The 14,552-nt window shown below is 35.4% G+C and overlaps 2 protein-coding genes and 1 long non-coding RNA gene across 3 annotated transcripts; 1 reads left to right on the top strand and 2 right to left on the bottom strand.

Moving 5' to 3' along the window:
- LOC18588994 (cellulose synthase A catalytic subunit 1 [UDP-forming]) lies at positions 235 to 7,568 on the bottom strand. The gene is made up of 14 exons (XM_007013780.2): positions 7,320 to 7,568; positions 6,559 to 6,754; positions 6,275 to 6,456; positions 5,608 to 5,728; positions 5,327 to 5,513; positions 4,761 to 5,027; positions 4,292 to 4,637; positions 3,501 to 3,638; positions 3,272 to 3,397; positions 2,738 to 2,950; positions 2,376 to 2,640; positions 1,848 to 2,044; positions 1,409 to 1,759; positions 235 to 1,266 (listed from the first exon to the last, which is right to left on the bottom strand). The coding sequence occupies exons 1-14, from the start codon at positions 7,398 to 7,400 to the stop codon at positions 679 to 681; spliced, it is 3,258 nt and encodes a 1,085-aa protein (XP_007013842.1). The 5' UTR covers positions 7,401 to 7,568; the 3' UTR covers positions 235 to 678.
- LOC18588995 lies at positions 7,406 to 7,847 on the top strand. The gene is made up of 2 exons (XR_001929540.1): positions 7,406 to 7,536; positions 7,633 to 7,847. It is a non-coding gene; the product is annotated as an uncharacterized LOC18588995 (long non-coding RNA).
- On the bottom strand, positions 10,544 to 12,782 carry LOC18588993 (transcription factor HY5). Its single transcript, XM_007013779.2, has 4 exons — positions 12,539 to 12,782; positions 12,029 to 12,212; positions 11,749 to 11,905; positions 10,544 to 10,833 (listed from the first exon to the last, which is right to left on the bottom strand). Exons 1-4 carry the CDS (start codon positions 12,633 to 12,635, stop codon positions 10,759 to 10,761), a joined length of 513 nt encoding a protein of 170 aa, XP_007013841.2. The 5' UTR covers positions 12,636 to 12,782; the 3' UTR covers positions 10,544 to 10,758.

The raw sequence follows: 14,552 nt of genomic DNA, 5'->3' as shown, positions 1-14,552 counted from the left end.
GTGGGCTACATTAAATACCAGGAAAGACCATGCAGAATAACCTCATTAAGCTGCTCGAGTGAAAATTGTGAATGCAATTAGCTAGGCAATTTCTCTTCTTTTTCAAAGTATGCAATGGCCAAATTTAGCATCAAACTTTATTTTTTTTGCAATTATTTTAACTAAATAATAAATTTGGCATCAAACTTAAGAGCATCCAATTTATGATTTCAGAACATCATGACATTTTCAATGGAATCCAAACTTACATCAGGATATTTTTATTACCATATGAGGATGATCTAATAAAAATTTCCACCATGACACTAAAATACAAAAGAATAACAATAAGTCCCTTTCATAGCACTGGACGAATAAATATCTCTACATGCTCTGCGCAAAAAGGAAATAAGTATAAAAATTATAGGACTACACAACATCAAGATCAAACTTCGGTCCGCACCACGAAAACATCTTTAGACCATCAGCAACACCTTGTAGAAGAATGAAAGTGAACAGATGATATAGAGTTCTTGGTCTTATGTCCATCGGTCATAATATATAAATCCATTGAGACATACAGTCATAGCTTATATCATGCATATGACTGTAACATCTTAATTTCCCTTGTTTATATACACGATAGCCAACTGGACGGAGAGACAGCATTTACCACAACAAAATAATCCCAAAATGAAACTAACAGTTGATGCCACATTGACCATTAGCAGCAGATTTTGTAGCATCAGAGGTGAAGGGGTCGATCCGCACCCACAGCAAGGAGAAGATTGAAGCTAGAAGAATAGACCACACGATGACAATTGTAGGGGTACGATTTTGACGACCCAACAAACCCTTCAAGAACGGATACAAATGGGCAATAACCCATATGGCAAAGAAAAGCTTGCCAAAAAGTGGACCCCAGGATTGGTAGCCACTGTTTATCGCATAAGATACACCAGCCACAATACCCACCAGGTTCACAATTAGTACCGTGGTTGGAGGGATGAGAAGGGTTGTCCATTTGAAAACATAAAGCTCTGCAAAATCTCCATCATCGTCAGATGCCTTTGAAGTGACAGTAAAGTTGGTATCAATTCCAGCAAGCACTTTCAGAAGACCCTGGAACACAGCAAAGAGATGAGCTGATGTCCCACCAATGACCCAGAATTGTTCATTTCTCCACCAGTCTTCAATACTGACACCACTCCACCTAAGCTCAAGTATTCCAGTGGCGAAAATGGAGACGAAAAGGAGAATGAACCACATGCTAGCAAAGTTGCTTATCTGCATAAAAATTGGAGGAAAAACATAAGTCCCGGTGGCTTCTAATATATTGGGAGGCAAAAATTTTCAGAGGATTGCAGGGTTAGGGATGTAAGAGAAAAGCCCATTCTAAGCAAAAAGTGAAGCTATAATAATCACTTACCTCAGGAATGATAAATTTTCCTGTCAGAAGGCAGAAGGCCGGAAGCATACAGTAAGCAAGCAAAGGAATTGAGGTAAGGGGGTAAACAATGGTGTTAATGTATGCCAATCTCTCCAGAAGCTTCAACCTTCCATTGTAACCATACCACATGGGGCAATGCCTGCTCAGCAAAATCTCAATAGAACCCAAGGCCCATCGAAGAACCTGGTTCAAACGGTCAGAAAGATTGATAGGAGCAGACCCCTTAAATGCTGGACGAGGAGGCATGCAATAAATTGATATCCATCCACGAGCATGCATCTTAAACCCAGTCAAAATATCTTCTGTAACAGAACCATAAATCCATCCAATCTGGTGGCAGGAAAAATGAGACTAAGTTAATGCACATAAAAAGAGATGCTGGCTTAGATTCTATTAAAGGCCATGGTACTTCACTGACCTCTTTCCCCCATTCGGTCTTGTCCTCATATCCACAACTAATAACATGGATTGCTTCTTTTAAAAGAGTTGCAGGATTGGTTGATGGCGGAATGCCTCCTTGTTCCATGAAGGTAGCTGCAATAAATACCGGGGACTGACCAAATCGCTTCTCTAAGCTCTTCTGAGACATGAGAAGAGACCTTTCATCATCATATCCTGCAGACCACAATAAATGAAGTCAACACCACACAGACCTTGGGCATTCTAACACTACTGGTCATTCATTTCGTCTTCATCCTCAACTTATCAAAATGGAATATCCAGTATTAAACATAATTTTTAAACTACAGACTTTTCAAGCGATCATGATTCTTGAACAATGTTGATGCTGGAGAAACACAAAATAATGTATATTTGTAGCAGCCATGCAGAAATGGGAAGTCCTCACATTATTTCATGAATAAACCAAATTGATAGGATCTAATGCTGGTGCAGAGCAAATCAAAATCAATTGGAAATAATGGAGTAGATTTTGATGAAAGCCTACCTTCAACACCCTCCTCAATGTCTTCCATATTGAAAATAGGGATGGTGGACTCTGTTCTCTTAGCTGCCCTTTTCTTGTCAATGTATTTCTTATTTCCACTCTTTCCCTTCTTTCTTGAACCACAACAACTCTTAACAATAATATTTGGTTCCAAATCAGCTTCTGTCAAAACTGGATCATACCCATATAGAGCTTGCCTGTTGAAACAACAACCAGTTCCCACATAGACTGGACCTTGGATGCCATCCAACCCTTTCAAGTTAATCTGCAAAATTCAAGTTCAAAATGAACTACCATTCTCCATGAACTAATTAGTAATTGGAAATAAATTCTATCCTGAGGACAAATTAAGTGAACCATACATCAAAGAACACAACATTCCTATTGGCATATCGGTCATGGAAATCAATGCCATCAAAACGTTGTGGGAACTGCACATAGCATGTCTTCTTTCCAAGGAGGGGATCCATCAAGAAGCACATTGCTTCTTTAAGAGCTTTACTGTTGTTGAAGTAGTGATCACAATCGACATTCAACAAAAATGCCCCATTGGTAAGGACAGCTGAAACTCGAATCTGCAAATCCAAAGATAACCAGATTAGTTCTAGCCCTACAAAGTTGCATGTGCCAAAGATCTTAAATGATATTCCTGATGTAAAACTAACCCAGACGTCTATGCGACACATACCTCAGTAAGAAATATCCAGCAAAGGGACTATGGCAGGTTAAAAGGCATGCATCTAACCATAAATATTATGCTCAAAAACACTTTGATTAAATAACGCATTTATTATATACAGAACCTCCCCCCCCCCCCAAAAAAAAAAAAAGAAGGACATCTGTGACAGCTTAAGAGAAAACATGGTGAAACTGAAAAAGGGCCAAGAATGGCATACCAAAGCATTCATAGCTCCAGCTTTCTTGTGGTGTTGGAAGCCAGGTCGCTTCTCACGAGAAACATAGATAAGTCGAGGTAGCTCATTTCCATCAGTATCAAGCCCTCCACTGTGGCCTAAAAACACCTGTCATTCCACAAAAAATACATTAGAAAATGAAAAGATCCATGATAGTCAAGAAAATCAAAGAACCAATTTATATAAACACGACTGGGTAGCAGGATAAAACCTGTATCATTCCTGGATGATCTCTAGGATTATTTCCAGGCCATGGTGTACCATCCTGCATTGTCCAACCTTCTTCGGGCATTTTCTGAGCTTTGGCAACAAGGGCATTGATCCGCACCTTGAATTCTTCATATTCTCTCTGTTGAAAGAAAATTTCACCTTTTCCATGTTAAAAAATGTGGCAGACAATTCTTTTTTCTAGTTTAATAGGAAGCAGCGAGTATAAGTGAAATGGCTTATTGATCTCATATTCTAAAAATTCGCCTTGTACTTGGGTTGGCACTCTCTTGATGCCATCTGGGGACTTGTTTTGCTCATTTATTTATTTTCTGAAAAGACTGACTGCATGGACTATTTAGCTCAAGGCTTACCAAGAAATCCCCACAAAAATAGCATTTACTTAAGAAATCATCCACATATCCCCTATGTCCTAATAACTATTTTAATAGATCCATGAAACTATATTTCACAAGGCACATGATACTTTACTGATTAAATTTTTGTTTTGTATGTTATCTCCAATTCAAATAGTCTTATATTTTACCACCATTCCATTCATCTCAAGGTATAAACTGCACTTGCATTATGTTAAAAGAAATCTAATTCTAGGTTAACACCCAAATTTAACCTAAACATGTCAATAGCCAGACCAAAAACATAAAACTAAAATTTGTAATATCTAAAAGTGTCAGAAAACTTATGTGACAATTAAAGAACTTCTCAAGAAAACATTTAATATATACCCAACAACATAACACACACCTAAGCATAATTATGTATCTTTACACTGACCTTCATTGCACGGCGCTCCTTCACAAAAGAAGGCTGTATCTTATCCTTTAGGTAATCAATCTTTTGAGCAAAATAAAACTCAGGAGCTCTAGGCTCAATGTTGTGCTTCTTGCAGAAAGGCACCCACTTCCTCGCAAATTCTGCAGTTTCAGAGAGGGCTTCAAAAGTCAACATAGCTGAACCATCATCTGAAACATAGCAAGCTACTTTGTCCACAGGGTAATCGACTGCAAGGATTGACAAGACAGTGTTCGCTGTGACAAGCGGAGGCTCTTTGAGTGGATCCACTGTACTGACAAAAACATCTACAGGGGCTAGCTGTGATGGTTCCCCGTCCCGATCATATCTAGAAAATAAAGCCAACCACTATCAGTGGTATGATAACAGGCAACAGCACCAACAACACACAGGCCCAGAGAAATTTCAGCCACATAACCAACAATCCATCAGTAAAAGTAATAGAACTGACCTCAAAGCTAGCCTGTCAAGGTAGGTCTCACGATTGATGGGAGACCATTTTGGAAACTGATCCAGAAGCCAAGATAAAGCAAACCAAATCTCACAGATAACAGATGTTAGCCACAATGGATATGCATCTTTCACGGGATGAGTTGCACGATATTGTAAGAAAAAGCCCAAAATGATAAGCCGGAGAATGATCACAACACGATAAGGGGTCAAGTGAGACGAAGAAATAGGCACCACACGACTCAAAGGTTGACGAGCATCATCAGCCCTGCAGTACAAGAAGTATGAAACTTCAAAGAAATGCAAAGATTAAATACATAGATGAGAGCAACTTAGTGAAAATCATATCATTTCTTTCTACAAAATCAGAAGGAATGCACATAATTTTCATCTGGAAATAGAAATATAATAAAGCAATAATACTTAGAACTCAAATTTTACCCAAAAAATATGAGGAAAAAAATCATCAAGTTGATGTATATTTATAAGGTCATAAAAGATATACAAAAGCACTTGAGGGAACAGAGTAAACTAATTTTAGCCTTATTCCAGACAAGATAAACTCACATTTGCAATTCCTCCCCATTTGAACCAGTTCCTTCTATATCTCCCTTCCCTTCAGGGTATCTACTGCTCATCTGCATCACATTTTTCTCCTGTTTGAGTTTCCAACTTTCAACCCTCTCCTTCCAATCAACATTCCCAAGGCCATAAGAATTCAAGTCCTTTGTTGGGTCCACAATTCTCACAGGGACTATAAGAACAGAAAACATTATCAATTGACAGATCATAAACCCCTTCAAAAGAATGAGGTAAAAGCTTGTAAACAAACTCAAGAACTTAATTACCTGGCTGCCTTGGGTCAATATAAGGAGATGAACTAACATTCTTTTCAGAAGGACCTAAAGGACCTGATGTTGTTCGCACAGATTCATTGTCCGGTGTAGCACATGGAATTTCTCCCGAAACCTGAAAATGTTGGCCTATCAGTGAGCATAAATGATCAGATGCTAGAACATTACTAAATGACATCAAAACCAGAGAGGAATCCTAATCTCAGTGTAAATCACCAGAGCATATATTAACAAAACCAGTCACTTTTACAAATATAAAAAGCATTTCTTAAGATTAAATCAAACCAGGCTATACATAAAAGTTCAATGGCTAATGAACAAAAGAACTAGCAAGCTTGCAATGCATATAGCTGCTGCATAGATGTGGAAATTTTTTTTTTTAAGGAAATTTAGCAAGGAGATAAGAAATCCTACAAAACCAAGCAAGCATGAAATGACTTTGTCAATTAAAATTCAATTAAGATAAACCACAATGGATGACTTGATTTCACATGGCTTGCAAAACTTTTCCAACTTGAATACTGTAACTCAGGGATTGAAACAGCAGTGCGTAACACCCAATAATAGATGAGAGGGTATTAAAAGAAGAAAAACAACAGCATCTGTGCAAGCTTCATGAAAACTTCATGACATCAATAACTGAACCACATAAAATGCCTACCGAATGGCCATTGGTGAGAAGGGGGATTGGTTGTTGAGATTCATGTCTAGAGGATGAAGAAAGATCTACATCTTCACCCTGCCACTGTCGTCTTGCCTTACTATGTCCTTGAGCATAATCAAACTCATTCTCCAAATCATCAACATCATCCTCATCATCATCTCCCTCAACTCGGGGGCTCCCTGAAATATACAGACATTACTTATTACAAACATGATATAAGAAGTTACAAGCCATATTATGAAAAAGAATTCAAAAGGAAACAATCTAACAAAAACACAAACCTTTATGCCTTTTATATCTAGTCTTGCACTGGGGGCAACACTGAGTCCCATCTTTCCGTTCATACTCATAACAAGGCCGGCAAACTGGGAAGGCACACTCATTGCAAGCAACAAAGACATCACCTGCAGCTGTGAGGCCAACATTGTCGCCGCAGATCTGACATGTCTGTCCATTCAAATTCTTCAGCGGTTTGGGCTGCATTATCAATAGACACTGATAGCTATTAGAATTCCCAACATTTGAACACTTCAACCAAACAAAGCCATTAGGTTAAAGGGAATATCATGCAGACACGTATATGGTCCAATAAAATCAGAGCCCCAGCAAATCATCGAATTCTAATATGACAAATTGTAAAAATAAGAACTTCACCACACGACAAATAAATGAATCGTAGGCTAAAAAACATAAGTAAAATTTCAAGATCCAATTTTGATCACTACCCACTTCTTTACTTCCTCAGTTAACCAAAACAAATACCAAACTTTGAACTGTAAATGAACTTTCACCCAACAAACATTTAGATCTAAACCAACAATAAAATCACTTTCAACGCTAACGAACTCATCGAAGTTAAGCTATCAAAATTAAGCAACGACTACCCAAATTCCATTTCTACAAAACGGTCTAAGCATTTAAGCTGAAAAGTCACTTTCCATGATAACAAACTCAGATCTAAACACCACAATGCAAAGCAAATAAAAGAATGAAACTAGAGGGCTGGGCTGAAACTAAAAAGGGGCAAGCTGAAAACACAAACCCCACTATCAGAATCGTGGCGAATCCGAACCAACTCGTTCCTCCGGTGGGAGCCGGCCACCATACCGGCACTTGCTTCCATGTTTTCCACAGATCAAGAGGGAGAGAGAGGTTTTAGAAGGAAATGTAAGTGTGGGAAGGGCTTAGACAAAAGCTGTGAAAATCTTCGCCCATTCAACACGCCATCTCTATCATCTCTCCACTCATTCCAGCTATTGGTATAATACTCTCGCTCTTGGGCTCAATGGCTTTGTCTTTTTATCATTTCTTTTTTCTGTTTATTTTAATGTCATTATTCTTTTTCGTGATGTAAGGATCTTCACCGGGTGAACCAGTTGCTACTGCCTACTACCTAAGTGGACTCGGCTTGCTCATTTCACAACCTTTGCGGCTCACAGCTTATGGCCTTCTTCTTCTTCTTCTTCTTCTCGGTTATATCTTATCTTTTTTAAAAACTCTTTTTATTACTTGTAAAATTGTTAAAATATTTTCTCTTATTATATTTACTTTCTTGGACTATTGTTCTATATATACATAGCCAATGAAATTTTTAAATTTCACAAACAGTATTAAAATAGTGATACATATCCTTTTATTTATCATATTAATTTATTTTTTTAAATATATCCTAACAATGTATATGATAACCCTTTAATGGCACCATTTTGGAGTTTAAAAACTCCACCAATAGTATATACAATAATAATCACTTTTCTCTTCTATTTATTAATCATTCTAAATTTTCAAAAAAAAGAAAAGAAAAGAAAATATGTATTAGCACAATATGATCTCGTTGGGTAGTTGTAACATGTGATAATAAATGAAATTATGTAAAAAACAAAAAAAATAAAATCATTGTCTCCATCAATGGAAATTAAAGTGAGAGTGGACGGGCTTTTCGATTAGAGATTGAAAGAGGAGTTGAAGAAAGGTTTTAGAAGGAAGAGAAAAGGATTAAATCATGATTATCACTCTAAATGTACACCTTAACAACATAAATAGATTTGGAATTTTATTTGAATAAGTGAAGATTTGAATTCAATTTTTTGAGCTGAAAATATATGTTCTTACCATTGATCTAAATACTTTGATATAATAAATTTGCAATTTCAATATCTAAGAAAATATATATTTTTGCAATATCTTGAACAATGAAAAGGAGGATTCGAATCCCCTTTTACCTAATTATTAAAATATATATATAACATGAAAAAATGAAATAATATGTGCTATAAAAACATACTCAATTGAATAAAACAATACAATTGAAAATGCTTGATGGTATAGTTGATAAAATCTTATATAAAATTTTAAATAAAAACATATCAATTAATCACAAATGGCTATTAATCAAATTAATTTTTGGTTAATGTTAATTACTTAATATATTAAAACTTAAATTTTATTTTAAACTTTTTGTTTTTTCTAAGGAAACATAATTATTTTCTTCTTAAATTACAAATAAAACATGCATATATACACACACATAGAAATATTAGGATTTTGTTTTTAAAAAACATTTTCTTTGATTGAATGATTATTAGGTTTTTTATAATTTTTAAAAAATAAGAGAAAGAAATAAAGAAAATATAATGAAGTAACATGTGATAATAAATGATATAATTGATTAAACAAAACAAAAATTAAGTGAAATAATCTTCAAAAGAGATAAGTTGAATGCTAATAAATCTAAAATACTTAGTTATTGCAAAGCATATTTATCTTTTAAGTAAAAGATTAATTATGTGAGTAGCTTTTCAAAAAAAAAGATTAATTATGTGAGTACGGTATAAACATCCGGACCTAGCAGTTTAGCTCTTAGCCACGACTCGTAAGCCACGTACTGTTGCTGTCCATCAAAAACCAAACGAACTTAAAATGTACTACCATGAGCTCAATGATATGTCAGACTACCATTGGGTCTTGTAAGAAAAGCCGTCTAACTCCGGTTTGACCGTTTGCTTAACGAAGCAATAACAATATTACACGTATCCAGCTGCTAGTTAACCAGTTTCTTTCATGAAAAGGACAACTAGGAGACATTCTGAAACGTCTTTCTTCGCTGGTAACAGCCTGTTCTAAAAAGGTAACCGGCTATAGCCGGTACTTCCCATCTGCCGCTCCAGTGGGTGTCGGTGGATACAATTTCTCTATGTTGGATTTAATTTTTAATTCTTGCTTTTTTGGGCTTTCAACTAATTACGATTTTACAACTTTACCCTCTTCTCATTATGAAGTCGACACACGTGTCGATCTTGCGTGTAGTTCCTTCTCAAAGAAAACAGCAATGCTGGCTGCTGGCGCTGGCGCTGGGCAAATCATGCTCTTAAACTTTTTTTTTTTGGGTTTTACTCAAATAGAAATTAAAAATTTCAAGATATTTTTTTAATTCAGATAATTACGAATTATTATTTAATATTTCTGCGCTTGTTTTTTTTGCCTTGATTGAATATTACTAATTGATATTACTTCATTTGGTATACGAGTTTAATCAAATAAGATATTGTTTTTCTTTTGTTCTCATTTGATACAACACATGCTTTTAGTTTCAGAATACGAAATTGAAAATAATATCAAAGGCAGATTCATTGGTTAGGGTAAGGACAATAATTAGCAGTTAGCAAAGAGCAGAAGGTATGGTGCAAAATTAGAGGCTTATTATTTAAGAAAGAATATAGGTAGTTATGGCCGTATGGGTGTCCCCATTCTTATTTTCGAAAATAAATAATTAAATTTTATATTGAAATATATTTGTTTTCAATCAGGGCACGAAATGCCGCTGGATTGAAATTCCTTTGATCTTTTATGCCTTTGAAATTACAAGAAAAAATAGTAAAAAGAATGAATTAATCAAATGAGATAAAGCAGTACCTATCCTATTAACAAGATGTAAAGACTGAAGATAATCTTGAAATGGGAGACCCAAAAAGAGTGGATTTAAGATTATGATTTTATCTACTAATTTGATGAAAATGCCAACTCAAAACAACTTGCAGTGTTACCTTTGGCAGGATTTTCGATACAAATTATATGAATTTTAGCAACTCATTTGCTGTTGTTGCCGACAGGCCGACGCCCTACCTAATTCCATCATCTTTTTCCACAACCAATACTACCATTAAATACTAGCAGCATAAACCCATTGACCAAATTTTGGACAGATGAATCACGATTCGTTTTAGCCGTGGCAAGCCTTAAGAAAAAAACCATTAGGCAAACTCTTCATTGCCATCATTGTGAGACGATAACATTTTAGTTTTCTCTAAATTTAAAACATTCATTAGATGGAAAAAGTGTCGGTGGTGGCCCCAATCATATTCTAGGATTTAAGATTTGCCAAAGTTCTATACTCTTGCTGCTTCATTGCATAGGTAATACAAGTCTCTTTACATAACTTTTTTTTTTTTCAATTCCCAGCAATTGTGTACTCAAGTCATTCCTCAAAGGGTTCCATCTGCTGCAGCATTTGAACTGCCATTTCCTCCTCTCCTGCTCGCCGTCGTGTTCTTCACTATCTGCAAATTACAACGAAGTTGAGGTGATCATTCTTCTTACTTACCACGTTATTTAATGTGCATCAGATATTTATCACATCCGCAAAAACCTACTCAGTGCTAACGCATGCAACAAAACCAACACCGGCCTAATCCCGAAACAGGCACAAGGCCGGCCTAAAACTTGGGCTCAAGTCAGAAACTGAATCTAGTTGATTAAAACTGGGCCGTTCCTGTCTGTCCCAAACCTAACCACGGCATTCTCCTTACGCAACTAGGCCCAGTATAGTCCTCTCCTAACCATCCTTCATTTTTCTCTTCCGGGCCATATGCAGAAAAGCTACTCCTTGGCCGAAAATTGAGAGAAAACAAAAAAGAAAAAAGGAATGCTGCAGCCACCAGAAAACTTCCAAGGCACATCCTAAAGGAAAGACTAGCTAGGGTTTCACATCTACATATTCTCAAGCCCCATCCTTGTATGACGGGACAAAAAATCCATCATCTAGTAGTGGCCAGGTGGGCTAACCCCACATGCCCCATTAGTGATAAGCTCGTGATCTTTCACTTCTTTATTTTTTTTTTTGGGGGGGGAGGGGGGTGGGGAAAGAAACAGAGGACAAGAAATTAGACGTGAATAACATGCAAGTTGGGAAATTATGACGTAATAAAGCCATTTCATGATGGTTATATATGTATGCACATTTGTATATTCATTAACACCGATAAATGTTTTAACATTCTATCCTTGATATTGATATTTTGAGAATCTTGATAGTATACGAAGAAACATGGATGTATGACCCAACTGGTTCCATCCAAGGGACAATTATGAGGTGATGGTAATGAACGATAATGATGATGAAAATGATGATGATGATGATGATGTAATGTTATCGATGGTGATGGGGATGGCGATTTGACAAAATAATAATTTACTTGTCTAAGCATCTGATTCTCATTCTGCAACGTGGACAGCCTCTCTTCAAGCTCAGAGTTTTTCTTCTCCAAGTCTTTAACTCTGGTCTCCAGCTCATTCAAATATGCCTTTTTCCTCTCCCTTGCTTGTTGTGCCGAAACTCTGTTCCTCAACAACCTTCCCAACACCCACCAAAAACACACAGAATCACCAATATGCCACCGGCCCCACAGAAGAACGCCCCCAAAAAAGGGGCAAAACAGTAATATCGGGATGAACCCACTTCCGTCCAAATCTTACCTCTTTAGGCGCTTGTTTTCTTTGTCCGCTGGGCTCCTTCCTCTTTTTCTCTGGCCACCCTCCCCCAACGGCTGAACCCGGTCCGGACCGGCCACAGAACCGGCTTCTCGACCGGCAGCTGGAACTGCAGACGCTTCCCCACCTATCTCAGGCACTCTCCGAATCTCTTCATCGCTTTCCATACCTTACAAAAACGTTCTGATTTTTAACTAAAAAGGAAAAAAGAAACGTTTCTTCTTTCCTTAAAAGGAAAGCAATGTAACATGTGAAAATGCTGTTGATCTCAATGGATTTTCTCGAGAAGAGTGATTCTCGAGAAAAGAAATAAAACCCAGTTGAGAAAGCTAAAAACTTCATAAAATCCACATAGAAAAGCCATCTTATTCTACAAAATCAAGATGTAGGAAGGAAGGAAAAACAATCAAGGACCAAAGATAAGCCATTTCTGGTCAAAATTTAAAGCTTTAATGTAACAATAGCGGGAAAAACAGAAAGAACCAAAAAGCTTACCTTCTTTGACTTCAACTTGAAGAGCAGAGCTCGAAGATCTTTCACTACTTGAAGGCAACGAACTAGCTGCAATTGAACTCGTTGGTTGTTCTTGCATTTCTTTCTGATGTAAAAATTTATTGAAACAAAAAGATGGAGAAAAGAAATAGTACTATGGCATAATATACTATAATAAACAAATTGAGAGAGATTTTCTCTGGCTTTTTTTTTTTTTTTTTTTTGGAGTGGAGAAAAAGAGCGGGATATTAATGTTACAGTGAGTAAATTAGAAAGAGAGTGTTGCAAAAGAATATCAACCGTCAGATTTGATTTGAATCGAAGGGATATGAGTGAGGGAGCGTGGACGTATAGGAGCCATGAGGAGGCTCTTGAATCAAAGGTTAATGAGAAGTGAGCGTGGATGGGTTTGACCCGTTGGATTGGGATTATATCGGACGGATGGGTTGAGTTGAGAGGAAGGAAACGCAACGAGTATAATATATTTGGGACCACCGTATTTGCTGGTTGCGATTGCCCATGTTGCTCCAACCTCTACTTTTTGCCAAAAAGTTTTTCGTTTTTTCTTTTTATTTTTCTTTAATAAAAAATATCTGTGCATGAGTTTTCTATATTTGGTTTGTTCACGTGCGACACACGTGTTTATTATTTTGGAGTAAATTTTAAAGGCGAAAAATAATATATTTTTTTTAGTTCAATGAATAAGATGTTTTGAAACTTAAATTGAAGTATAAATTTATATTATTTTTACCAATTGACTAAAAGAAAATAGCATATCGTAATTGTTTAGATCTATATAAAAAATTTTAAATTTGAAAAGTTAATAAGTTAATAGTGTTTGGATTCAGATCGCGACATATATATTTAAGATTTTAGAGTTCAAGTAATTAATGTTTTCGTACAAATATAATATATAGAATTAATTTTACATTAAATATAGTAGTTGATAAGTAATGTGATCATTTTTTATACTTTATTAAATGGAAACATTACTTTCAAAAGTAAAGTTAACAAGTGCTTGAATTTCCATATTTATTGTCAAAATCCTAATTATAAAAAAGTAATTATTTTGGCGTTAGTACTAAATATTAATAAACAAAATTAACTGATCATACTTACTTATATACTTTTAATTATTTGGATTAGCCGTAAAAGAAAATTTTGTTTATTTATTAAAGTATTTTAGCAAAGAATCGGTTAACAATAGTTTACAAGTACTAGTTAAGGATAAATAAAATATATATTTTTATTTAAAACATTATTCTCATTAAATTCAACAAAAAGCTTTACATTAATTAGTTTTTTTGTAAATATCATCTTAAGTAATGTTAAGTTTTTTTTTTGAAATGCATTAACTAATGTTAATCCACTCTCATTAGCAACAGGCATTAAAGCTGTAATTAAATTTAATATGGAGTAGACGGCTTATTCATTTCACTGGGCCAGGATTGATGTACGTTTTGGACCATTTGGCTTGGCATAAGGCGTCAGAGTTTTAATGCAGTAATTAAGCTGACCAAGAAACCCTTGCTTTTCCTTTTTTTTTTTGAAAGTCCTTGCTTTTCTTTTTAAAGTATTACTTTTATAAGTAAAATTTATAATTATTATTAAATAATTTGCAATATATATATATATATGATATAATTTATCTACTATAAGAAATCAATAAACCAACCAACCAAAGATACAAATCAAACAAAAATTGACATAAATGGAGACAAGATGAGATTTAAAAACTTGGAATCGAAAATTTTCAAAATTTTTTCTTTATCACTGAGAGAATGCCAAATTTATGGATCAGACGCAGCACTTCATGGTGCATGATGTTTAAGTTATTTAAGTTAGGTTCTATTATTAAACTATTCAATTTTCTTTTATATTTTTAAATGTAGTTTGAAAATTATAATTTAATTCTCGAAATTTATTTACCGAAAAAATGGAAGCAATTCTTTTGCTTTTAAAAGTGCCGCTGCTGCATATTGGGCTTAAGCATCTATTCTCGTACTTATTCTAACCA

The sequence above is a fragment of the Theobroma cacao genome, chromosome 9, assembly GCF_000208745.1.
Source record: "Theobroma cacao cultivar B97-61/B2 chromosome 9, Criollo_cocoa_genome_V2, whole genome shotgun sequence".
NCBI lineage: Eukaryota > Viridiplantae > Streptophyta > Magnoliopsida > Malvales > Malvaceae > Theobroma > Theobroma cacao.
This window is presented reverse-complemented; position numbering and strand designations above follow the sequence as displayed.